General features: G+C 44.7%; 1 protein-coding gene across 1 annotated transcript; it reads right to left on the reverse strand.

The window, feature by feature from the left end:
• Positions 1 to 3260: 3260 nt before the first annotated feature.
• On the reverse strand, positions 3261 to 27242 carry EMB1644 (Small nuclear ribonucleoprotein family protein). Its single transcript, XM_087379405.1, has 7 exons — positions 27104 to 27242; positions 14001 to 14042; positions 13805 to 13903; positions 13581 to 13658; positions 4209 to 4248; positions 3927 to 4097; positions 3261 to 3824 (listed from the first exon to the last, which is right to left on the reverse strand). The coding sequence occupies exons 1-7, from the start codon at positions 27104 to 27106 to the stop codon at positions 3802 to 3804; spliced, it is 456 nt and encodes a 151-aa protein (XP_087235531.1). The 5' UTR covers positions 27107 to 27242; the 3' UTR covers positions 3261 to 3801.
• Between the last annotated feature and the right edge of the window lie 269 nt (positions 27243 to 27511).

A 27511-nucleotide genomic window follows, 5' to 3' on the forward strand; every position in this document is an offset into this window, starting at 1 on the left:
CAAATACACTTTCTCAACTCTATTATGCTTCGATAATCACACCTTCAGATCCCATCATCACATCTCAGTGCCTTGTATGCACCCCCCCCCCCCTCGTATCTCTCATCTTCTATTAGCTCACATTCAAAGGGGGGATTTTCTCCACCTTTACACCCTATTTGGCATTGGATAATCTCATATTGTGAGGATAGCAAAGAGCACCTCCTACTACTGATCGTTTTGGTTCATGTCAACTGAAGATCGCCTTCATGCTTAAGAGTCTACTAGTAGCCATGGTATTATGGCAAATAGCCTAGGTATCTCTTAGACATTTCAAAGTACTTCGTGCATACCATTTTGGGGGGGGGGGGGGGCGGGGGCATAGTCTTTGGTGTGGCCTTGTAGGCTAATTTGTGTGCTTGCACATTGTGCACTGTTAGTTCATCGAGTCTATTGGTAGCTAGGGGAATATGGGAGATTATGACGAGGAAAGAGCGGTCCTCAGTAGCACGAATGGAAGCTCAAACTATAGCACAAGTGGGGTCAAGCATTTTAGCACCATGCATGGAAAGTTAAAAACATTCGGATGCTCATGATGCTCAAGCAATGTCCATGATTGCTCTTTCAGTCAAGCGAATCATCATCTGGTTCTACAATTGCAAGAGTTGTGTGGGTGGTCCTCGAGACCGTGGTGAGAGCTTGTCCCAAGTTGTCTATGAAGTAGGGTGATCCCATAGCGGATCACCTACCAAGGTGACCTTGAGCACGCTAGGGTGTATCGACTTTTGGCCAAATAGTATAGAAGATCAAGGTAACTAAAATAACTTTTCAAGGATTTAATTTTATGAAATATTGCATCGAACATAGAAAAATATATAAGTGCTAGCATGCAAAAAAATGAAAGTACTCACAGGTACACAATTAGTATCAAAATAGTACATTTAGTATTTAGCCAAAAAATAGTATTGTTTGAGACACCCTACTATGCTTAGACCCAGGTAATGGATCTAAACGAATAGCTATTGAATATAAATGAGGTAGTTGATGATAAAAATTTGATAACCACCATTCATAATTCCTTACTTGAGAACTATCAATTGCATTACAACTACTGGAAAAAGTACATGGAGAAAACAAACACATGAAAATGGATTCATGAAAACAAATTTACACACACATGAAAATGGATTCATGAAAACAAATTTACACACACAGAAAGAAGTGTATACTTTTGCTTGGTCTTCTACAATGCTTTTGTTGTTTAAAATTATCCATAGATGATATTGCAATAAGAGATGTTGCTTGAAACCCCCCATTATAGCCAATTCATTATGTAGAACATATACTTGTTTGCTAAAAGAATCATAAGGGATTGGCAATTATGCATACTACTAACAATGAGCTCTCTCCATTTACTTATTTCTAAATAGTTACACAAAATATTTTTCCCTGGTAAGACAATGTGATTTCATATGCTTATTGGAATTTGGACTAAAAAGTACAACAATAAGTTTTCTTCTTGGTACTAAACACATGTAATCGTCTATGGTAATCCTAAGTTTTAGCCTTCATTAATGCCTGAATGCTTGCACTAGGATGTGTTTTCAAAAGCTATATCCAAAATTTTGCTCCAAATCTAGTTTTTAAGTACTGCTCCAATCCCCTTTCTATCCTACCACAAGTGAACATGACAAACCAAAATCATGCAAGCACTTTTTGAGTTAAGGGCTCCGCTAAATACTTGAAAGGTCAAAGACATATAGAGCCCTTTTACCGATACAATCAAGCATTCAACACTTGAAATCAACTATGTAGGGAAAAAAAAAGGTTAAGCTAGTTTCATATGAGCTTTCAAATGCATTAAATTGGCAACCCTCCCAAAAATCAAAGTTTGAGGGATCATGATACTAACTTTTTTCAACATGCACATCATTCATATCCAAACTTTGGATCAAATAAAAAGGAAATAGTATGTGCTCACATTGCCTTAACAATTCTTTAAGCGAAATGAAATAACACTAATTAAGCCATTTTTAAATAAGGCCTATATTGACATGAATTGCAATGCATGCTATTTTAAGCTGACTCATAGATGCTTAGGACTAATTTGCCAAAGTTAGTCCTTTAAAAATGATTAGTAACATGGTTGTTAGAGAGTTTCCATTAGCATTTTAAGCAAGATGAAAAAACACTAATTAAGCCATTTTAAAGTAAGACGTATATTGACATGGAAAGGCGTAATCAAATTGCAATGCAAGCCATTTTAAGGTCACTCATAGATGCTTAAGACTAGTTTGCTGAAGTTAGTCCTTTAAAAATGATTAGTAACATGGTTGTTAAGAGAGTTCCCCTTCACATTTGGATGAATATACATGGACATTTGATTTTTTCTTGAGATTGGCTTGCTTGCCAAGTCCCATGCATTAACAAAATGAAATAATTGTTATTATCCCATTTTAAAAATAGGTCTATACTCAAATTAAAAGGAATAATTTAAATTCCAATACCAACCATTCTAAGATCACTCATAGATGCTTACGATCAATATGCCAACGTATTTGCCCTTTACTATTGATTACTAACATGTTGTCCAAAAGAGGTCCCCTTCATATTTGGGAGAAATTACATGGACATTCAATTTTTTTTCTTGATATTGACTTGTTCACTATTAGGATCGTTGCTTACAAGACGTAGAATTCCACAAGGTATGTGGAGTTTCCCAACGATTGGCAATCCTTCAAACATGTTTCTCCTCCCTATCTTATCATGGAAATTAGATTAAATATATGCATTATTCGCTTTAGGCATTGCTTACATTTCCTTTTTAGTGTGTTATTTTCATGCTTCCTAGGCATATACAAGGATTTAGATGTCATTCAACCTAATAGAGAAGGCTAGATTATATTTCAACAATTGATAGTATTTGTAATGAGATTAGAATTTCTTTATATAAAATTACCAATTTTTTATAGCTCCATATTTCTCACACACACATACACCACCCCCCCCCCCACCCACAATTGATATTATACCCCCAAAAAAAAGCACTTTAGTCACCATCTTTGTAACGTTGAGGAATGGTCATGCCGTGGATTCATAAAATGGATTTCCAAAGAAAACTTATCCACCCATCCGCATAAATTTTCAAGTGATTTGACTTTATGCTTTTCGGCATTAGCCCATACATAAAAGGGGAGCCATGCCATGCTTTTGTGAAAAAATGCACAAAGGAATTGGGCAGATACAAAATATCCCCTGAAACCTTCATATGGGAGACAAAAAACAAAAGTGACTTACTACAAGGCACTTCTTAAAATTAAATAAGCTTCATATAATAATCCTCGAGCAATACATCTAATCTTGCACTTGAAACTTTTTCTACCTCATTACTCAAAACTTTTCCTACATATGCCATTTTTATCTTGACAATTGATCTCACTAAAGTCAGCATTAATAAAAGGCCTCTAGGGAAAACAGCTGTGTGCTCCTGAGCATTAATCTAGCAATTTCCAATCTCTGAAAATCATTGAATGTAATCTTCGAGTTAGTCTCCTGCTTCCACTACCTTATGAAGCCTTCTCCACTATTGACCAAAGTGAATCTGCACTAGCTGGAAACACGGGATCAAGTTGCTATTTATAATATAAGCAACAAAATACAGCTCTGAAAAGGCAACTGCACCGAAACTTCCAAAACAGATGTATGTGAATAGACTAAAAACACAGATATGACCACGTTTGCCACATGTATCCAATGAGCCATTGAAGCTCATATGCGCTAAAATATTTGCGACCTAGGGGTCTGCAATGAAAATTGTATTGATCACCCTCGTCCCCGGCCTCCACCTATAACAAACAGAGCAATCAATAGACAAAAGTCAATCCTTACAAACTTTCCCCATTTACAAAATTGCAAGCTTTATAGATGATAAAAGAAGGTAGGCATACCTCTACCTCCCCCCCCGCCCCTGCCAGCACCACGAGGCCCACGGCCCATCCCCCTGCCCCCACCCCCATCCTCCTGATATCCTCCGCGTCCCCCACTTCTACCACCCCTTCCACCACCTTCTTCAGCTCTTCCTCGGCCTCGACCACGACCTCCAGTTGGAGGTTTCCTATCTGCAAAGGATCACAAGTCATAGATGAAGAAGTTTGCCTGGTTTCCTGCAATCCTCAAATCTACAAGCATAGCAAAAACTCAGAAAAGGACCTGGAGCAAAGAGGGGATACCAGATCTTCTGACTGTCTCTTCTTGAACCTTATCAATCACCTGGAACAGAAAAAGATCAATGCAGAATAAATATACAATTTCACTTTAGGAAATAAATGGTCAAAACACTTTGATTTTGCCTTGATGGTGGGTGTGGGTGCTCTTTTTTGCTCCTCTTTTATTATGGGTGTTCTGGAAGAGAGATCAAAAAAAGGGGGAGAAAGGAGGGGGAGACCAGGGTAAATGAAGAAGAGTAACGCCCAGACAACGAAAGGCAAAAACCCCATCCCCCCAATGAGGGCAGACTGTGACCATGCCAATAGCGCAAGCCCCCTACAGGAAAGTGCAGAGCTCCATAAAGTGAGAGTAACAAGAACAATAATACTGCCCCTACACTGAGCTTCATCTTCCAATGTCACTAACAGCTTCATGAGTCTATTCAACCTAGCCAGTTGTTCCAAGCAAAAAGCTACAAAAAGTAGATGTCAAAACCAAAGTTTGAAAAGCTACAAAAGGCAGGACATAATGAGCAGGCCATGACTAATATTCAAGTAACGAACTACCTCAGTGAACAGTGGCCAATGCACTCGAACACATAGCCACTGGACAGCAGTATATACTTAATGCATGAGTACATCACAATAGCAAACAAGCACTCCAACTAGGTTGCCAGTCCCAAACAAATAATGTATCACTGATTTCAAACAGTAGATGAGTTAAGGCATTCAGCTAGAACCACTCGCATGGATCCCATTGCAACTCACACAAGGACTTTCGGTCCCTACCATATTTGTGAAACTGGCAACAAATCCTAACACACAAAAATTATATCAATCCCTCTCTCAAAATTATTTGAACAGTATGAAAATGAAGCACATACTCAGCCGATTATGAGGGAAAAAACTCTAAATTAAACCCAAAACTAAGCTCATCCCTACAGGCTTGTTGCTCTCTTACAAATCTTACTAACAGCTTCACATAACCGAGCTAAACTATATGCAAAGCATTTGACCACCCTGTCTACATGACAAACTCAGCTGCAATACAGCGACTGTCATTGAAATAAGCCACACACACACAGAGTAGTAAAAGAGAACCGGCTTGCTCGACACCGCCATCACGCTAAGAATATGCCACAGAGAGAGAGAGAGAGAGAGAGAGAGAGAGAGAGAGAGAGAGTAGGCAGCAAGTAGGAGGGAGGAAGGAGGAGAAAGAAAAAAGGAAAGTTTATTAAAGTCTCTACTAAAGACCAATGGGTCTATGAGACTGATAGAAAACCGGATACAATGAGCAAAAGGGTGGAGCTACTAAACAAGCATCCTAACCCATGCTAGAGAACTGTGTAGGACATAGTCAATGTCATGATCATCAATGTCACCATAGTCAGTACAATGCAATACAGCACACGCGGCACGAAACGTCAAAGTAGGCCAGGTGATGGACTAGACTGTGTAGGCAAAAGCCCTGTGATAGATCGCTGTCTACTGTCTGGAAAGTGTAGCCAGTTGTGATCTCCTGGCAGTGGCTCTACACCTGACAAGTGCCACAGTAACCCCAGTCGTCTGTATTTGAGGTCTAAACATAGATGAGATGTCAACGAGCGTGATATGTGCATCTGTCCTCTATCAAGATGTACATAGGATTAGATGTCACATCAAAAGTACATTGCACATGAGGGGAGGGTACTCATATAGTACCTCCTTATCCCTTTGACCTCTCCATCTTGCAAACACCCCCACGTAACAATAATCCTAACCCCCACTAACTTGGCCAACTTCTGGCCATCATTACAATCATCCCCTGCTCAATATAATTTTGTCCTCAAAATTGCAAGTGATGATGGTTAAACTCCAAAACTCTCTACTGTAGAATAAACATGCTCCAGCCTATAGGCTACCTGGGAAAAGTAGGATAGTTCTATGCCCTAGATGTTGTGACACATCCTGGGTCATGTAAGCGTTGATCCCACCTAGCACGCTCATCATCAAGAAGCTCCACAAACACATAGCCATTGCTTGTCTCCATGGAGTCTACTTTGCACACCTCTTTATGCCTTGATGTCCCCTTTTACATTGGGAGACTTCATTGCTTGTCCATATATCCATTGCATCAACCATAGGCTATACCAGACACTATTTTGACAGACCACAGATTCAAAGGAGAAACCAAGAATCCTAATATGCTGGAAGAATGGCTCTCAGCTTTGGAAGGATATATAATCTATCCAATGGATGATGAGATAAAGATTATGATGGCATGGTTGTCATGGTTAGAAGGAAATTACATCACCACACACTTGTCCAACTAGGCCCCTGCCATAATGTTAGAAATCGACCAACAGAGGGTACGCACAGCGGAAGACTGATAGAATAGCCCAGGAGCTCGCACAGTGTGTGTGGGGTGTGGAATCACAAACTTCTTAAACTTATGTGCTTCACATATGTGCAGATCAGGAAATAGACAATAGAAAAAGCCAGATATAGAATCCACCAAAACAATATATTTCCGTCCAAAGCTATGGACACAATACAAGAGATAGATCTAGAGTCCCACCAAGGTGTGGCCCTCTGATCTTACCAAAGGTCCTTCTCTATCTGCTAGTCTCTTCTAGAACCATGAGTCCACGTGGAGCGTATGTAGACTCTCCATCCAGATCCCTTCCACCTTGCTGTCCGGAAGCCAGCCTAGGTGGGCAGCACCTTGAGCTCAGTCTGCAGCTCTATGTCAGCCTCCTTTTCCTCTTGTGTGTAGGTCCAAGGGTGGGCTTACTGCTGCTGCTGTCTGCTCCCCAACTGCTGCTCCAAGTGAATGGGACCTATGGCCCCTCCTTTTATGGGGCATGGCAGCCCTTGAACCAACCGACTGGCAGCCCCTTTAATGGCCGACTCAGCCTGTCCCAACCGACCCCACCTCCCCTCTTTTTATGAGGCTGTAGGCAGCCCTCATAGGGCTGTGTGCTGGCCGACTCAGTTGGTCAGCCGACCAGCTTGCTTTCCCCTATATAAGGGCAGGGTGCTGCTCCATTTGCAGCCCCTCCTTCACACACGGACCCAGCCCTCTTGACCAGCCCAAGCAAGGCCTGGTTGGCTGGCTCAACCAGCGCCAACCAGCCTTTGTTGTTGGTGTTGCAGCCACCATGGCTCCTCCAGGTACCTCACTTTTCTTCGCTCTTTGATTCCTGCCCACATGGCAGACATAACCCTACCCATGTGTCAGTCTCTCAAGACCCAAGTCCACCCCCCCAATGCTCTCCTCATATGGGGGCTCACAGACGGGGTGACCTTTATTCCAACACGTAATGTAAGAAAGACAAATTATCTCTGACCTCAAATGGTAGGCCCACATAGGCATGGTGCTGATTTGACCAGGCAACATCAATGTGCTGCTCAGCACGCAAACTCATGTGCGTATTGGGCATATGGCATCCTTCCACATGAATGTGTCAAGGCTGCATTTGAGGTAGTCTAGACTCTATGTAGAGCCTCTTATCTGATTAAGATCAAGGCCAACTCCTCTCACAGGCATTGTGCTGACATAGAGCTGAGAAACAAGTGCTGGAGGGATAGGCTCTCCCAAAAGCATCCACATGAGGTTGGGATGCACCAAATGGCTTTAGTGAATATTGGACTCTATCCCTTGCAAATAACTCAAGGATATCACACATTGGATGTGTCACTGGTGGGAGTCTCTGGCTGAAGCTCTTTGTATCAGGTGCAGAATGAGGCAAGGGTTGCCTATCTCCACAAGCAGTTGAAAGATTTGAAGCTTGATGAGGGTGGTAACATGGATGCCTATCTCACTAAGGTGAAGGATTTGAAAGAGCAACTGGCCAACATTGATGAGATTATGCCTGATTCTCAGCTTGTTTCTAATATCCTTGATGGGTTGCCTGATTCATATCAAAGCTTTGCTACTACATTGAGGTTGGTTGCAGGGGGTGATGCCAATCATTTCTCATTTGACCAGCTGGTTGCTCTTCTTCTTCAAGAGGAGCAAAGTCATGTGAATCGCAATGCTTCTATGGCTAGTGATCAAGCATTTGCTGCCCATCACAAACACAAAGGTAAAGGCAAGGTTTCAACTGGAAAACCCTCTCATTCCCGTGCTGATCATTCACACGGTGCCTCTACTTCAGGGGATAACAAAAAGAGAAGAGATGTAATTATTGCAGAAAACCTGGGCATGATATTTTCAAATGCAAGAAGAGCATAGCATCTGAAAAGAAAAAGAAAGAGTCTCGTCTTGCAGTGTCTCGTTCTTCTAGTGCAAAAGATCTACATGAGTCCGCTAATTTCGCACAAGACCAGCATTGGGCTTTCTTGGTTACATGTCAGTATAATCCTGATGTTCATGATGCTTGTATGGAACTACCAGATGTTTGTGATGCATGGTTCTTTGATAGTGGTGCTAGCAAGCACATCACTTCCTACAGGAAGTTATTCCGCTCATTGGAGCTTACATCTCAAGGGGGCAGTGTCACATGTGCCAATAATGCATCATATACCGTGAAAGGTATTGGGCAAGTTGCTCTTACTTTTGTCTCTGATGGTATTGTTACTCTAAAGCATGTGCTTTATGTTCCAGGCATTCGTAAGAACCTTATTTCTATTTCATCCATTGCTACATGTGGCTTTCAGGTTCTTTTTTATGGTGTGAGGTGTGCAGTGTATGATGCTACACATGCCTTTACCATGGTTTTGACTGGCACATTGTCTAGAGGTCTTTATAGACTTGATGCTTCTGACAGATGTTTCGATGATGATACTACACTTGTCAATGCACATGCTTTTGCTCTTGATTGTACCATGGCAGATACTCATTTCTGGCATGAGAGGTTTGGACACCTCAATTTTGGAGCCCTGGTGAAGTTATATGAGGAAGATATGGTTGTGGATCTTCCCAAAATGCATATGCCTACCAAACATGTTTGTGAACCATGCTTGCTTGGTAAGATGCACCGTGCTACGTTTCCCAAGGATGGGACAGTTGGTGCTTCACGCAAGCTTTATCTGGTAATTGGTTCATAGTGATGTTTGTGGACCCATGACGGTTACAGCTCTTGGGGGGTTCTACTATTTTGTTACTTTTATTAATGATTTCACTAGGTACACTTGGATTGGATTTTTGCATTGAAATCCATTCATGCTTCAAGCACTTTATTGCCTTGGCTGAGAATGAGAGTGGGCTGCACATTGCTCACCTTAATACAGACAGGGGGGGTGAATATATGTCAAAGGAGTTTGCTGTTTTTTTGGCTGCCCGTGGCATTAATCATCGATGCACGGTGCCTTATACTCCTCAACAGAATCCCCTAGCTGAGCGGAAGAATAGATCAGTGATGGAAATGGCCAGATGCATGTTGAAAGGCAAACATTTGCCTAATAAGTTGTGGTGGGATGCGGTCATGTGTGCACATTACATCTTGAATAGATGTCCTACAAAGGCATTGCAGACTCTCACACCTTATGAGGCTTGGGCGGGTCGTAAGCCTCGTATTTCCCACATGAGAACTTTTGGATGCTTAGCTTATGCTCATGTGCCTTCACAGAAACGCACTAAGTTTGATGATAAAGCTGTCAAGTGCATTTTTCTTGGGTATAGTTCAGAGAGCAAGGGCTATAAGCTATATCAGCCCCGCACGGGCGAGTGTTTTGTCAGTCGGGATGTTGTGTTTGATGAATCTTCCACTATGCCTTTGCTGGACTGTCAAAAACAGCCTGTTGTTGATGCCCCTAACATATTTGACAGCTTGATGCCTTTGTTTTCATCCAATGCTCAAGATGATGTTCCATCTGAAGTTGTACCTCCTCCATCTATTGGTCATTTGCAGCCACATGTGCAGCTAGAAATTCAGCCTGATATGCCTATCATTCATCAGGGTCATTTGCACAAGGCTCTTGACCAGGAAACAGCAGAAATTCAGGAGCCCAAAAAGGTACCTTGTTGGCTCCTTGACACATTAAAAGACAGCAAACAAGATACTCCTCTACCAGCCCGTAAGAGAGCAGCTGTCCGGAAAGAGCATGCGAGTTTTGTTGCTTATGCTTTGGTTGCTACCGCATGCAATGAAGAGCCCTTATGTCATCAAGATGCCTTTCAGAATGATTGTTGGATGAAGGCCATGCAAGCTGAATTGGATTCTATTCATCAAAATAACACTTCTCTTCAGCTTGCATGTACATATGATGGACTCTGATGAAGGTTTTCACTTCTCTTCTGAGGATGGCAGCAGTACATGTGATGTCACTCTCTATCAGCACGCAGTTGGTTGTTTGATTTACTTATGCCATACGAAACTTGATCTATAGTATGTTGTCTCACAGTTGAGCAGATATATGCACAGACCATCTATCCACCATCCCACCGTCATCTTCACTGATAGTCAGAGTGCTTTGGTTGTTGCACAGAATCCAGTTTTCCATGCTTGCACAGAGCACATTGAGGTTCACTATCACTATGTCAGAGAGCGATTATCAACAGGTGATATTGAGTTGTCTTATGTTCCCACAAAAGACAACTTGGCAGATATTTTTACGAAGGCTTTATCTCGACCTAAGTTTGAGGCTTTTCATCAAGCTTTAAACTTAGTACCTTTTGTAGCTTGATCTGTTGTACTTTGTACAATCATAGATTGCTATATCCCTACGGGACAAACATGTGCAACCATGACACTAGATATTTAGGTATCCTGACATGTCCAGGATACTTCAGCCCATACCATGGAGGGGGGTTTGTAGGCCATCTCATGGGCTATCCATAGATGCACTTATACCTTGGTATGTGCCTTGTAGGCCTAGTTATAGTCAGTTAGGACTATTGGTACAGTTAGTTTATGTACCATCTAGGTTAGTTAGGACACTTAGTCCAGTTAGGACAGTTAGCCCTAGGGTTTTGTTATGTTGGCTCTCCCTTGAGCCTCCACACTTCAGTTTTGCAGCAATCTATTACAGCGGCCAGCTTGCCGTACCCGCCAGGGAGGGGCTGAGGGGCTATATATAGGCCCCCCCCCTCAGCCCTCATTTCATCACTTGTTGGAGCAGTTTAGCTTGGCCAGGTGTGCGAGGTTTGGAGTAAGGTTGTGGACCAGTCTTCCACTCCTGTGTGCCTCCTTGGTTTGAGGTTGTTGAGGTGTCCTATTGAGCTCTTGAGCAGCCTATTGTGCAGAGGTTTTCCCCAGTTGTAGCAGGGCTTTTGCCTCTCTCTCTCTCTCTCTCTCTCTCTCTCTCTCTTTCTTTCTACACACTCCTCATGAACACCTCCGAACAGCAGCCCTAAACCTCCTCTCATTTGCTGCCTCAACACTCCCTCCATTCCTCGGTTCTCAAGCCAACCATGGCTCTGATACCATGCAGTGGATCTGAACAGAATTGGAGAGAGAGAGAGAGAGAGAGAGAGAGAGAGAGAGAGAGAAAACCTCACACAACCAACTATGGACTGGCCTACCCTCTCCTCCAAGTCCCCCTCAACTCCTTCAACATCCATCAGGACTCGGTACTCTGCAGTTGCAGCTATGACACCCTCTCCATATGCACGGAATTACCAACAAGAAGGCTCAAAACGACCCATCCTCGGGCAACAGGATCAGATTTTTTATCTGCAGCAAGCAGTGAGAGCTACGATTGGAGCTGGTAGAAGTAAAGGCCCGACTTCACAACCTAGAAGGGCCTAGTAAGCAGGCAGTAATTGATGAGGCTGTAAAATCTTGTAAGGATTCCCCCCCTACCCCGCAACTAGTCTCTACAGTCAAAGATCTTGTTCACACTGAAGTACAAACTGCTAAGAAGGAAGTGATTGTGGAAGTGGACAACAAAGCAAGTAAGTCTGATATCCAAGCAAAGATTAAAGAACACGAAGCTAGATGTGATAATGCGCTGAAGATAAGAATAGGGGGCCCCAAAAGATTGGTGCAAAGAGGAGGACACATATAGTGAAATATTGACAAAGATCAAATCAAGCTTGCCCAACATTGAATGGGTGAATGATGATGAGCAGGATGATGACGACTCCAGGCCAGCTTCTATTTTGCACTATAGAGGACATGCAATCCTTACACTGAAGTCAAAAGATATGCGGATCAAACTTCTTCGACAATCTTAAAAGCTGAAGGGCACCAAAGTATGGATAGCAGAGGAGCTTACACAAACTCAACTCAAGTTTAAAGCAACTAAATTAGCTAAAGTCAGGGCTGCCAGAAAGGATGGAAAATGGGCAGTTTACCGTGAAGGCGTAGCACTAATCAGAGAGTTTAAATCAAACCAAAAGACTCTCAGTCTTAAACTGATGTATGGCTGTTTACTCTTCCAGAATATCATGTAGGTACTCTAAATAATCGGGGTTGCTTTTTGCACTGCTTGGGAGCTGCCATGTGCCCTCCCTAAAGCAGATGTACTAGAGGGTTTCTTGCTGTCCCATAAACCTTTTGGTCTCCAGTGGACGTTAATAGACTCTCTCTCTCTCTCTCTCTCTCTCTCTCTCCTGTTCATTTCCACACAGCACTTCTCATAAGATCACAACCCTCGAAAAGAGGATGATTGCCTTTGTCCTTCATGATCCTCAACTTTTATTGTGGCGAGTGAAACTAGCCTCAAGGCCCACAAGAGGCTGGTATAACACTAACCAGCCAAAAGCTCACATTAAGATACTCAGCAAACACTGTAAACATAGATAGGAGGAGCTAGAGCACTCCTGCTCAAGTACAAAGACATAGACTGGCCCCAAAGCCTTGGCGCCTCTTTTGGCATTTCTTTATTATTTGAAGAGTCCCACAAGTAGATTACACAATGAGTACCAACTCACTCACATTCAGTGTTCATCCCTCTCTCAGTAGGCATCAGTATCACAAGCACTAGCCTTGGCTACAACAAGCAACCTCCATCTCTGTTTTCTAACATCAACCGCCTGCCGAATGTGCCACGTAAGCATTGACCACATCTGCCACATCATCAGCAGACTGTTATACATGTCTGCACCATGTCACCTGCAGATCTTCCTGCAACATCATCAACTTGACAGCCACAACATCAGACAATAGGTGGCTGTCATTTATGCATCCTAAAATTGTGCATATCCATGATCTTTGACGGACTCTCCCAAGCATGGGAAATACAAGCATTGTGTGGTCATTCTGCCATGTCCACATCTCAGCCACAGATGGCTGAGTTCTAGAACATGTTCAGGATCTAGATCTAGGTGAATATCCAGAGGGTGAAGCATTGAACTGTAGCAAAACTCACAGATTCTCTTCTACTATTTGGGAGTTTGGAACTAACTGAAGTAAAGGCCACAAAATAAGATTCCAGGGTCACCCAGTTTCTGCTATTGTTAATTGCACTAACTTGCTCAAAGAAATAGATAGATAGATAGAGAGAGAGAGAGAGAGAGAGAGAGAGCACCTCATCTGGGACTCTAAGATACTTGATGGTATTGCCACGGATGTAACATTCAGGCATCCGCCAAAATCGATCTCCATCCTACATAACAAGCCTTCATTTCAGAGCCAAGAACACTCAAATCAGGCAAGAGGCTTGAATGTTCGCTCAAAAGAGATGAGTAACAAATCGTTAGCTAAAAGTTTTTGATATGAGAAATACTCTTAGGTCCAAGAAAGCAAACGCACCTTTGATGTGCATATGACCTCTCGGAGATGTATGTTCATCCAAGTATCACAATTCACCAAATGACCATTGTAAGTCTCGCCATTCTTTAACTCCACCAGCTACAAATTTTAAAGGTTAAACATGTTACATCAGAAGTGAAATTCACAGCTCATCAAAAATAAAAATCAAGAAATCTCTCGATTGCATTGAGCCTACCATGGGATGCCCTTGTGCAGTCTTCAGAAGGGACAATGGAAGCTGCCATAGAACAATAAATCAAATTGTTAGGATGTCCCTTAGATACAACACTTGTTTATAACTCTGTCAAATGAGGATACATAACAATGTGCAAAGCGAGAACTCAATAATACAGAAATAGAAGAGAGAGGCGAGACCAAAGTCACCAAAAACGTTTCTAAAACGGATTTCTAGGTTCCAAATAGAAATGTTTCGAAAATTTCAGAGGACTTTTGCCTAGAAACGTGCACAATTCATATATGTAGAATACAGAATATAACAATACACATAAGCTGAAATACTAAAGTTTCATGAAATACTAAAGTTTAATACATACGTGAGAACTCAAAGTTGCATTCAAAAGATTTTATTGTCCACATGGGGACCACCTCTAGTGTCTAGACATCAATGATCATACTCTCTCTCTCTCTCTCTCTCTCTCTCTCTCTCTCTCTCTCTCTCTCTCTCTCAGCCATCCTTCCCCACTAAGTTTTGTAAAACCCGCATGGGTCTTGGTGGTTGAGGCTCTGGTTTGTGTCGTAAGTGTGTGTGTGTTCGATCCCTGCGGATCGCTTCAGATGAGCCAAATTTGGCTCCTTGGCATTGTTGCTACGAAGTAAAAAACTCCCATCTCCCATCTCTCTCTCTCTCTCTCTCTCTCTTCATATAATGGATCTCTCTCAAATCTCAAGATTAAAGTTTGAACTTTTTGAGCAATGGCAAACAACATGCTACAAGAGGGATGAGACCTACCGCCCAAGAAATGGAGAGGCAAGCCAAGAGATGTGGGATGGGGAGGGATGAATGATGCAGCAGCGTGCAAGAGGGATGTGGCCCGCCACCCAAGGGATGATGAGGCGGAAACGACTTCGAGCAGCGAAAGGCAGCAACAAGTGGGCAAGGAGCAACAAACAGAGCGCAGAATACTCTGTATACGTCCGTAGATAGTTTTGACCCCAAAACCCTAAATTTGGGGTGTCGCCAAAAAACAGCAAGTCTCATCCATTCGGGCAGAAACGTTTCAGGTATATATATATATATACCTATTATACCTATACCTATATCTATATCTATATCCATACACACACACACACACACACACACACACACACACAGATGAATCCAGAAGATGCCCAAACTCATCCTCTAAAAACACAACACAGTGCGCAGTTTCAATCTCATGAAAGTCATTCATAAGGTTGAAACCATAAACTCCATCATGCATAACAAGGACTAGATACTATCACATCCCCATTGACTTCATCAGCACCCAACAGTATAAACATAACATCCTCAGGCATACAAATCCACACAACCACACATACTACCGTTTACATACCTGAAACACATTTTCCGGTGACTTGGGGTGAGACTCCACTCAAAGCAATTCTACACCAAAGGGATCGATATAATTGTCATACTCTGTTTACTAAACTTTTAAACAGCCTCCAACTATGAGGTTGCATAGTGTGATATTGAAATTCTTACACAGGTCGAGATGTCGTATTCTACAGAGACTCGTCAGAGTCCAAAGCACCCACAACCACTAGTTTGTGGATATACATGGGAGTCGGGTTGTCAAGCTGAGACTTAGGTGGAGTTCAGGGATCTCGCAGGGTCGCAATTCTATACGAATCACAAGGATGACCTTAGTGGAAAGATATTACCCACATGCCAAATTCTTATGGATTCGGTTCAAGTACACACCTCGGTGATAACTTTTCCTTGAGTTTGCTACTTTCTCCAAGAGACCTCACATTTTGCCAGGGAGCTCCAAGAGGTGGGTGAGACATCACCATACGCAGGCATGTATCTTGATATCATGGACATTTCACGTTGTCATGAAGTTCTCCTTCTTGGCTTCAACACTAGAACTATGTATCAATAATTGACTTTCAGCATGACTCCATTCTATTATCTTACATTGATCTTGATGAGGCCAGCATTTTTCTCATCCCTTCCTGCCCCCCCCAGCTGCCTCTGCCTTGCCCCTCCCTTCCTACCCGCCTCCGCCTTCCCCTGCTGCCTCTGCTCTCCCTGTCCCCCCCTTCCTCCCTCGCTGCCCATGTTTCCCCAACTTTCCCTTGCTCCCTTGTTGTCCCCCCTCCCCCCCTCCCTCCTTCCCTCGAGGCTGGCTCTCCACTTTGCTTGCTCCTATTGATAACAGTCCCCTCCCTTCCTGCCATCCCTGCCCCTCTCTTCCTGCCCAGCTCCCCCTTCCTACCCCTCCCCTCCCTTCCTACCCCCCCCCCCACCTCTGCCCTCCTTGCCCCTATCCCATTGCCCCTCTCTTCCTCCTTGTTATCTCACCCTCCCACCCCTGCCTTCTTCCCTCGCTGCACCCTCCCTTTCTCATTGTCTTGGCCTCCCCCTCCCCGCATTGGAAAAGTCACATCCCCATCTGTAAGCCCCCATATGAGGAGAGAATGGGGGAGGGTGCACTTAGGGCTTATATGGCTACCACATGGACAACACCTAGGCTGCCATTGGGTAGCAGAGTCAGAGAGAAAGCCAAGAAGAGGGGACTGCCACATGGGCAGCACGTAGACTTGCCATGTGGGCAGCACAACGAAGGGCTTACCTGGCAGTATGGGGTTGTCAAGAAGACCTAGAGTGTAACAGATCTGGGTCTTTCATAGCTGCCTTCTCCTTCAATTGCAGCAGCAGCCCTCATTGGTATTAGCGGTTTCTATCATTCTATGGCTAATACCAAGAGACGTGAGATTTCAGACACGAGATTGGCCTTCATCAACAATTAGCAGCCCTATAAAGGGAAGAGTAGAAACAGCCTACAGATGCTTGGATTCAGGAGCGCCTTGCTCAGCAAGCGCTCATCAACATGTCTTTTTGGATCAAAGAGTAGCAGTATGCCTTTCATGAACAAGAGACGTTTTCAACTTAGATGTGAGGAAGAGTAAATCAACACCTCCTCTCTACTCTTCACCCGAGACATGGTAGAGAAAGTGTTTCCTAGCTTATTGACTTTGATGGGGCTTTACATTAAGATCTTGTTCCTGTCTTTTTGATTTTTTTGTAGATTCTCACATGCCTATCAGAGATGATACCAAACATAAAGTTTGACAAGCTATTCCAGCATTGTGAAGCCAGATATGAGAGTCTTACTTGATGCATAGGACTGAATTTTTGCCCTTCACAAGGATAAGTACCCGAGCTCAAATGGGTTGACACCCTACTTTTTCATTGCTATTTTTAGGACATGATTAGTGACCATGTTACCTTATGCCCTGCAAGGCGTTTGGGACTCTGATGCTATATATACCTTCATAAGACTAGAATATATCCAATCGTACAAATTAAGAATTTTTTATAGAACAAGCAAAAGAACAAAGGAAATTTGTTTAAAAATGAGCAAATGAGAACAAGATGAATGCTCATAAAGCATTCATAAGGCCTGCCTCAGATGCGCAGGTTGGAAGAGAGAGAGAGAGAGAGAGAGAGAGAGGACTTGGATGTGCAGCAAGGAGAAGAGGGGCAGAGAGAGAGAGAGAGAGAGGTTGAGGGGGGGCTTGGCTTTGAAATAGAAAGAGAGAGAAAGAGGGAGGAATATGTGGAGATGACATGCCCTCAATCAATCATAAAAAACAAAAACAGGCAAGTGGACCAATCAACAAGTCACTAATAAAAACTTTTAAAAAATCAGAATTTTGCCCATCTCCAAGAGGAACCTTCACTAAGGCCTACCTAGAGGCAAGCCAAAAATAAGAAAGAAGAAAAAGAACTTAGTAAGCAAAGCTACACTTATGTTCTCATCAATACCCAAGCATAAGCTACCCTGTCTGTTTTGGAAGATTCCGAAAATCTCTCATAGTTTCTCATGCCATCTCATGGTGGTCAAGGATAAATCTATGGCTAGGTTCTCATGCTAGCAAGGGTTCCCATGGGTGTAAGGTAAACAAAAGGGATACAAAAAGACCTTCCAATGGTTATCTCCCCTGCATGTACATGCACACAATGTCTGCAGGAGGTACCATGGAGCAAAACATACACATGGCCTACATCATTGTTGAGAATCAGCATCTCCAGGCGTGGCCAGCCGACCAGCCCCCATGCAGCAAGGGGGGCCAGAGGGGGTAGGCTGGCCGACCAGCTGGTCGGCCCAGTTGACCTGACCGACCAGGCTTGTCGGTCCAGCCAAATTGGCCGACTCCCCCCCTGGCCTGCCCTATAAAAGGGCCTCCTTCCCTTCACTTCCTCCATCACTTCTTGCAGCTCCTCAAGGCTCCAGCATACAGCCTGCTTCTGACCATCCCCTCAGAGCCCCCTCTCAGCTGCTCAGTTGGCTGCCCACACTCCCGCAGCAGATCTTGCCTCTTCAGGGCTCTTGCCTCCCCGCTCCAGGCCTCTACAGTTCCCTTGTTCCAAGGTCCCTGCCTCTTCACCCAGGCTCCTTCAGCCTCCTCTTCTCTAGGCTCTTGCCTCCTCAGTTCAGGCTCCTCTAGCCTCTTCACTCCAGGCCCCTGCCTCTTCGTTTCAGGCTTCTCCTGCCTCCGTGCTCTCAGGCTTCAGCTTTCTTGTGTTCCCCCCCTTTTTCTCTGCTTCAGTTCAGCCTCTCCTGCAGCTCCTGTTTTCTTATCTTATTCAAGATATCTTGTATTTCAGTTGCTGCCCTGGTTTAAGGGCTGATTTACAGCAGATCAGTGGTGGTACATTTTGTTATCTCTAGTGTTCTCTGTGTGGCTCTATAATTTCAGTTTGTTTGCATCTTCCGCTGCCATTTTAATATGGTATCAGAGCACCAGGTTACTCTCTGATCTGGGAACTTCTATATTGATGAAGTTGAAGAAGTTTGTCCTCGTCAGCAACTCTCCTTCCCACTGACTACAGAGCTCTCTTCTCCCCTCCCTATATATTTTTTTTGCTGCCTGTCGGCAGCCCTGTTCTAGACCTTGATCTTTTCACCAGCCCCGTTCTCTTCAGCCCCTTGTTGCTGTCCATTCCCTGTTTTCAGTTATGGCTGATGAAACAAAGGATTCTACTCCAGATCTTCGCGTATCCCCTATGTCCAGTTTCTTTCAAGAGTCTGACAAGCCTGTACGTATTCCCACTCTTCCTACATTTCCAGATGCTCGGCAGTTAGATGGGACCAATTATTCTCTTTGGAAAATTCAGATGGCGTCTGTATTGGAATCTTATGATCTTGCTGAGTTTGTTGATCCCGGGATCCCTCGTCCGTCACCTGAGGAGGAGCCACATGCTTCTCTTATCTGGGATAAATTGAATGCTCGTGTACGCTCGTTCATCTTTCTCAATTGTCAACCAGGGGTTCTCAATCATATCAAGCATCTTACTTCTGCACGTGCTATTTGGGAATTTCTTGATGGCATGTATCTTCGCGTCACTCCCATGAAACGTATTTCCTTGGAAGTTCAGCTTCGTCGCCTCGATCCAACTACTTCTCCTTCCATACGGGACCACATCAACAAAATGCAGAGCATGCATCAGGACATCCTCCATGCAGGCAAGGCTATCTCCTCCGAAGATATGGCTATTACTCTCTTATCTCATGTTATTACTGACAGTCGATATGCAGCATTCTATTCTTCTCTTATTACCTCTGGCCGCCTCAGCACCATCACTTGGGAGGAACTTGTCCCCATGATGATGGATCAGGAGGAACAGTTCACTAAAACCTCTGATGGTTCTTCTGAGGCTCTTGTGGCCCATCGTCCCAAATCACGATCCAAGAATGCCCCGTCCTCTGCCAATAACTCATCTCCTTCAGATCCCTCCAGTGACCGTCCTGCTCCCAAAGGTAATTGCAATCACTGTGGCACTCCTGGCCATTATTGGCGCAATTGTCCATACCGCAAACACAAACGAGCTGACGCACCTCTGGCCGCTGCGGTTGATGCTTCCCTTACCCCTACTCCTGCATTTGTTCACCTTGAGCTCTTGAATTCGGTCCCCCTTCCTGCAGCAGAGTCATTGGCTCTCCATAGCTCCGATGCTTGTGAATGGATTGTTGATAGTGGGGCCTCTCGGCATATGACCCCCTCCTCCTCACTGCTCCAGGATCTCACTCCTCATTCTAGTCGTGTTTGCATCGGCGATAAGCACTCTATTCCTGTTCATTCAGAGGGCTCTCTTGATATTATTCCTGATGGCAAAGGGGTAAACACTCTTCTCGTGTTCTTTATGTTCCGTCTCTCGGCTTTCATCTCCTTTCGGTTCATCAGATTTGTCAAAACAATATGAAAGTTGAGTTTGAAGCAGCCTCTGTCACCATCCGCGATCGTGCCACCGGACAGCCGGTTTGGACCGGCCATTCTACTAATGGTATCTACAAGCTTGTTGCCCTTCCCTCCCTTACAGGAACCTCTCTTGGCGACCTTTGGCATTATCGGTTTGGTCATTTACACATTGATGCTCTTCATCGTGCTTTCCGTGATCAGCTTGTCCTCGGCCTCCCTAACGTCGGCACTCGCCAAGGTCTCTGTCCCTCTTGCATATTGGGCAAACAACATCGCGAGCCGTTCGCTCATCATGCCTCTCGCCGTGCCACTGTTCCGCTTGGTCTTGTTCACCTCGACCTATGTGGCCCTATGCAGATTATGTCCCTTGGGGGAGCCTCGTACTACATGCTCCTTGTTGATGATTTCAGTCGCTACTCTTGGATCTATTTTCTTTCCCACAAGGATCTGGCTTTCAGTCGTTTCCAGACCTGGCTAGCCATGGTGGAAAAAGAATCCAATCACTCCCTCAAAATTCTTCGTGCTGATAAAGGTGGTGAATTCACCTCTCTCGAGTTTGATCGGTTCTTGAGTAGTCATGGTGTCAAACGGGAATTTGCCAACACAGGTACCCCTTCTGATAATGGTGTGGTTGAACGTAAACATCGTACCGGTGTTGAAATGGCTCGGACCATGCTCACTCACAGTCAACTCCCTCAGTCTCTTTGGGCTGAGGCCATGATGACCGCCATCCATACTCTTAACCGCTCTCCGACATCAACAGTCCCAAGCATGACCCCTTATTAGGCTTACTATGGATCTAAGCCCGATGTTTCCCATTTTCGAGTATTTGGCTGTGATGCTTATGTTCATATTCCTAAATCTGATCGTGGAAAGCTTGATCCTAAGTCCCACAAGCTCTTGTTCGTAGGCTACAACTCCGTCTCCACTGGCTATCGCCTCTATGATCCTCGCCGCCGCATTATCTCCGTGAGCAGGGATGTTCTTTTCGACGAGCAGGTCCTTCTGACATCCTCCCCGACTCTCCTCCTGTTCTTGGAGATCCGTCCGATGCCCCGGAGCCCTCTCTCCCTCCACCTGCCTCGTCCCCCGGTACATCACCTCCTATTCTCTCTCCTCCGCCTCCTTCTCCGGCTCCACCCTCGTCTGCTCGTCCTTTGGAACCCCGCTCGGTACGTGTTCCGCGATGGCTCATTGATACTCTCCGCTCCTCCGGTCTTGAGGATCCCTACTCCGAACCACCCCCTGATGATGGGCCTCGTCGCTCTCATCGCCATCTCCCACCGTCCTCTTCTGATCCCCTTCATGTCAATTATGCCCTTATGTCTCGCATCCTCGCCACTCGTGAGCCCACTACCGTTCCTCAGGCTCTGGCCCAGCCTCATTGGAAACAGGCTATGGAAGCGGAAATTCATGCTCTTCTTCGAAACCACACCTGGGACCTTGTCCCTCGTCCCTCACATCGTTCCGTCATTGGTGTCCGGTGGATTTTCAAAACAAAATACGCCTCTGATGGTTCTGTCGACAAGTATAAAGCTCGGCTGGTGGCTAAAGGCTATGCCCAACGACCCGGCATCGACTATGGGGAGACCTTTGCACCTACCGCCCAGATGAGCACCATCCGCACGATCCTCGCTCTTGCCGCCCACCATCAGTGGCCCATCTTTCAAATGGACGTCAAATCTGCATTTTTGAATGGTGATCTTCATGAAGAGGTATATGTGGATCAGCCGCCCGGCTTCATTAATTCTCGTTCTCCTGCCTTCGCAAGGCTCTCTACGGTCTCAAGCAAGCTCCTCGGGCCTGGAATCAGCGTATTGATACCTTCTTCTGCCGCCAAGGACTTCTTCGCTCTCTGGCTGATCCCAATCTTTATCTTTTTCATGAAGGACAGCTTCATACCTTCATCATTCTTTATGTGGATGATTTAATCCTCACCGGGAGTCATACCAATCATATCCTTGCCATTAAAGTTGCTCTTCAAACTGAATTTGAGATGACGGATATGGGCCTTCTCCATTTTTTCTTGCGTCTTGAGATTTGGCAGACTAAGAGGGGGTATTTTGTCTCTCAGCAACGCTATGTTCACGAGCTCCTTGAAACTTTCCACATGGCTGACTGTCGGCCCATCACCTCTCCCATGGATCCCAACGCTAAACTCTCTGCTTCTGGGTCCACTGCTTATCCTGATGCCTCCCTCTACCGCCAGCTTGTTGGATCTCTTCTTTGGCTACTTAACACTCAACTGGATCTCGGCTTCTCTGTCGGCACCCTCAGTACCTTCATGCAAACCCCTTCGCTTTCTCATTGGCAAGCTGCTCGACGTCTCCTCCGCTATCTTCAGGGGACCTCTACTTTCGGGCTCTTTTATGCTGCCGGTGGTTCCTCTCCTTCCCCGCTCACTCTCCGAGGTTGGAGTGACTCCGATTGGGCTGGCGACCCTGATTCTCGCCGTTCTACCACGGGCTATGTTTTCTCCTTTGGCTCTGCGGCTATCTCCTGGTCAAGTAAACGCCAACCCACGGTCGCCCTATCTTCCACCGAGGCTGAGTATCGGGCTATGTGTAGTGCCACCTGTGAGGCTGTGTGGCTTCGGCGCCTTCTTCTCGATTGTGGTTTTCAGCAATCCACTTCTACCACACTTTTTTGTGACAATCAAAGCTGTATTGCCCTTGCTCGCAATCCGGTTTTTCATGCTCGGACAAAACACATTGAAATTCAGTACCACTACACGCAAGAGAAGATTCTTGACGGTACCATTGTGCTCCTATTCAGCACCACTTCCGACAACGTCGCCGACATATTTACCAAATCTGTTTCTCCTCCCCTTCTCCAATGTCATACCAGCTCTCTGGGTCTTGTGCCACACCCTGGAGCTGAGAGGGGGTGTTGAGAATCAGCATCTCCAGGCGTGGCCAGCCGACCAACCCCCATGCAGCAACGGGGGCCAGAGGGGGTAGGCTGGCCGACCAGCTGGTCGGCCCAGTTGACCTGACCGACCAGGCTCGTCGGTCCAGCCAAACTGGCCGACTCCCCCCCTGGCCTGCCCTATAAAAGGGCCTCCTTCCCTTCACTTCCTCCATCACTTCTTGCAGCTCCTCAAGGCTCCAGCATACAGCCTGCTTCTGACCATCCCCTCAGAGCCCCCTCTCAGCTGCTCAGTTGGCTGCCCACACTCCCGCAGCAGATCTTGCCTCTTCAAGGCTCTTGCCTCCCCGCTCCAGGCCTCTACAGTTCCCTGGTTCCAAGGTTCCTGCCTCTTCACCCAGGCTCCTTCAGCCTCCTCTTCTCTAGGCTCTTGCCTCCTCAGTTCAGGCTCCTCTAGCCTCTTCACTCCAGGCCCCTGCCTCTTCGTTTCAGGCTTCTCCTGCCTCCGTGCTCTCAGGCTTCAGCTTTCTTGTGTTCCCCCCCTTTTTCTCTCCTTCAGTTCAGCCTCTCCTGCAGCTCCTGTTTTCTTATCTTATTCAAGATATCTTGTATTTCAGTTGCTGCCCTGGTTTAAGGGCTGATTTACAGCAGATCAGTGGTGGTACATTTTGTTATCTCTAGTGTTCTCTGTGTGGCTCTATAATTTCAGTTTGTTTGCATCTTCCGCTGCCATTTTAATAATCATAAGGTGACCAGAGGTGTTTACAGAACACACAAAAACACAATAGTTTATTTCATTCATTTTGGAGGACTATCCAAGCTGAGTACCTTGACATAAAAAGAGAGATCTGGAGCATACATAGAGATGATTTAAAATGCTTAATCTTCATGGGATGCCTCATCTTGTGGAGGCAAAATATCCATGTCAAGGCAAGGTCTTACCACATGGGCAGTGTCTAGTGCCTTATAAGATGGTACTATGATAGAACAAGTGGATCTGAAAATCATATCCTTCAAGAGAACAATTATCTTGTCATCTCCATAGTTGTGTAGAGAAGCATATCTTAGGTATCTGACCTTCATCTTTTTCTTGTACTTGGAGTCAAATAAAAGTGCCATGAGAGGGTAGATCTCTGGCTTTGTAGTTACTTCCTTCTTGGCAACCATTGTTTTGGCAATCTTCAACAAGGAAGTCAGGTTGGCATTTTCATCCTTTGTAGCATAACAAGACATTGCTTTATGTTTTGGCTTTTCACATATTTTGCATAAGCAAGCCATGAGAGGGTCTAACCCAAGTATTGGGCAGTGTCTTCTCTCTTACAGGGCTTAGAATAACAACTGAAATGCTTCAAAATATAAGCATTTAATGTAGCAAAGTCTTGTGACCAAATTTCAATCAATGATGCTTTCATTTACATGCTTCACAGAGGTGGCTAAAATGAATACTTTCCAATCAAAACCAGGTATAGCAATTCAAAGCAAAACTGAAGCCACACTTGTACTGATATTATTGAAAGTTTCAAAAAACCAAAAATGCTAGAATAGCATCTTATGTAGCATCATCTTCAAAAAGCTTGTCAAAACTGTCAAAACCAAAAGACTAAACTTGGAGGGCTTGTAGCTTACTCTTCAGAGCAAAGGAAGAGGGGCTTTCTGAAGCAAAAGAAAGCTCACATAAAGGTGAACTTCTGGTGCAGAGGTCTGAGGAGATTTCGCGCGACTTTGTTGGCTGGAGCGTCTTCAAAAACAACTGGTTTTTCTCTGTTTTTACCTTGAATATGCAGCCATTGCTGCTCAGATTGCAGCACAAGATAGCCCAAGGCATGGAGAATCTACCCCTGAAAGGAATTAGAGGAAGATGAAGTATGCTGAGAGAAAACGCAGAAGCAAAAGTCGACGATCTTCGTGTAATGGCGACGAAACGAGGGCGTCTTTCTTTGATTCCTTTCAGCCAGGGGTTCGCCCCTTCGAGGTGGATCTCCAGCAGGAAGGGCGTGGGAAATGGTTGAGAACCGGAGGAGAACAAGCTTAAGCAAACTTTGGGAAGAAGAGGTAGAGATGGTGAAGAAGAAGATGAAGAAGAAGATGATGATGTGGCAGAAATGGGCTCAAGGGGGATCAAAGGGCTCTGATACCATGTTGGTGAACTGAAAAGAAAGAGTAGAGTGGACACAAACTCAGAATACTTGCATTATGGAATGAAGAAGAGTGAGGTCCTTAAGTAGGCACCTCATACATGCTCACTGACATCACTGATGACTTCAGAGCTCCACAATCATCTCCTCAATCTGCTCCTAGATTCTCTCAATCATCCTATGTGGCTTTCCACCACCTAACTGTGCTTGTGGGCACCTAACTGTGCCTCTAGCACTCACACATAGAAACCAAGGTGTGCCTGAGGCATACACCTTGAGATATCCCATCAATGCACACTTTACGACATCTCTCATTAGCCGACCCAGACCTCTTACAACTACCTCGCCCAACCTCTTATTCGGTTTTTACGACCGATGACAGCAAACATGCAGCCCTCAAGTTACATAGTCAAAGAACATCAATGATTATGGACTAAGTATACTAGACCCTATCTTAGCAAAGCTATTAACGAAGTGGTTCGCATCAATTTCCCTCACAACCTAGACCCTCAAGACCATCGTTCCAATCCATAAGACTAGGAATCCCAAAAGAGTAGAGAGCCAAAACATGGAGCAAGGATGAAGGACAAAGGAGCTATCAACATGACAAAACCCTAAAATCCTAGGTAAACTCTAGTGTGAGTTAAAACTCACTTGACCAATAACTATGGTTAGGAAAAAAGGAAAAAGTGCCTCTAACCCTCCTAGCTACTTAATAATACAATATTTCCAACACCCCTATTGTGAGAATGCCCTAGTGTTGGAGTGATCTCAATCACCAAAAGATAATAAGCCCAAAGCTTTGAGAAAAGCTTCAAACTTTTCTCTAGCTAGAGCCTTGGTGAAAAGATCTGCATCAAAACGATGTATATAACACTAGATCAAACTAACTCAATGTGATTCTTCACCGTGCCATCGCAATAGCACTTTGATGCCAAAGAGTGTGGGAGTAGATGGTCGCAAAGCACCAATCAATCTCTACAAGACTTTACGACAACCCTTTGGCAGTCCATAGGCAAGGCAAGGATGAAGAATTTAACGTCTTGACCGGCAGCCCATGGGCGTGCTTCTAGGCTTAGCTCCCCAACTTCTAAATTTTAAATAACTAGTCTTTCTAGAGATAGACAACTCTATTTTCAACACTAAAAAGTGTCTCGTGAGCAAGTGAGCACGTGGGCCGGTCCTTTTCGACGAGATGAAAAGGAGCTAAGTTTTCAACGATCTCAACTTGTCTTAATCTTATCAAAAAACAAGTGGGCTGATATTCCGTGAAGCAAAATACATCTTCTGCAAGCAACCGGCGTTACCTGAATGACACCATAACGTGTGGATAAGGCATTGAAGGCCATGATATACCCATCAGATACTGAATCGCAACCAAGCTCAGGATATCTGACCTCTTAAAAGGTAGGATGATGGCCAATGAGAAAAAAGGGGACATGGATGTCTTGACTACTGTGAGAAGCACTACCGTTTTACCTTATATCCGGTGAGCTTATCTAATGCTTGCTAGGCATGGTCTGCTGGGCGCTCTGAAAGTTCGTTACAAACAACGATTCACTGCTGCTCTAAGAAAATCGAGCATATTTGAGACAAGAGCATGTATATGTTTTGGAGTATGCAAATGTTCCAAAATTGTTGGCCTCCAAGGTTTCTAAAGTACCTAAAGAATCCACGAGATCTCGGCAGCATGATTAGCTAGCCAGGAAAAACCAAAACGTTTGCGCATTGGTCACGAATATAAAATTTTGCATGAGGCAAAACCGATCAGTCGGGCGCTGAACGATCAAGACGTCTTTTTTAAAAATCCAGAAATATAGGGAAGAAATAAAAACTAATTGGACAAGGTAAGGTAAGGGTAAGGTACCATGGTGAGGCGAGGAGGGGCAGACCTCCACGGAGGTGAGAAGGGATGGCGAGAACGCTTTTGTTTTGTTGATGGAAGAAGCTCTAGCAATGGCCGAAGAGAGGAAAGAGGACTCTTATGTAGCTGCTGCCCTTGCGTCTCTAACCTTAAGGGTTTAAACTTTACAACGGATCAAGAGCGTATTAAACCGTTTAGCCACGTTAGCATAGGTTTGTGGGCACGCCCCCACCCATCGCGTTTCCATATTTTCCCAAGCACCTGCTTCCCGACACACCAAAACAAGACTGCACCTGATGTGCTCGATCTCACTGCCTTCTTCATTACTCGATTTTTTATGAATTGTTGGAGGAGGCTCATGAGTTCATTTTGGGGAAGGGGGGGAGGGAGAGATCATGCCAGAGCAAAATG

This window comes from Dipteris shenzhenensis, chromosome 9 (genome assembly GCF_047967505.1).
Source record: "Dipteris shenzhenensis isolate YYH24624 ecotype China chromosome 9, Dip_SZ_1.0, whole genome shotgun sequence".
NCBI lineage: Eukaryota > Viridiplantae > Streptophyta > Polypodiopsida > Gleicheniales > Dipteridaceae > Dipteris > Dipteris shenzhenensis.

Coding starts and splice junctions, on each gene's coding strand:
- EMB1644 (XM_087379405.1), bottom strand. Junction 13,659..13,804: donor AGGTCATATGCACATCAAAG/GTGCGTTTGCTT, acceptor CTTGTTATGTAG/GATGGAGATCGATTTTGGCG. Junction 3,825..3,926: donor GGGCGGGGGGGGAGGTAGAG/GTATGCCTACCT, acceptor TGTTTGTTATAG/GTGGAGGCCGGGGACGAGGG.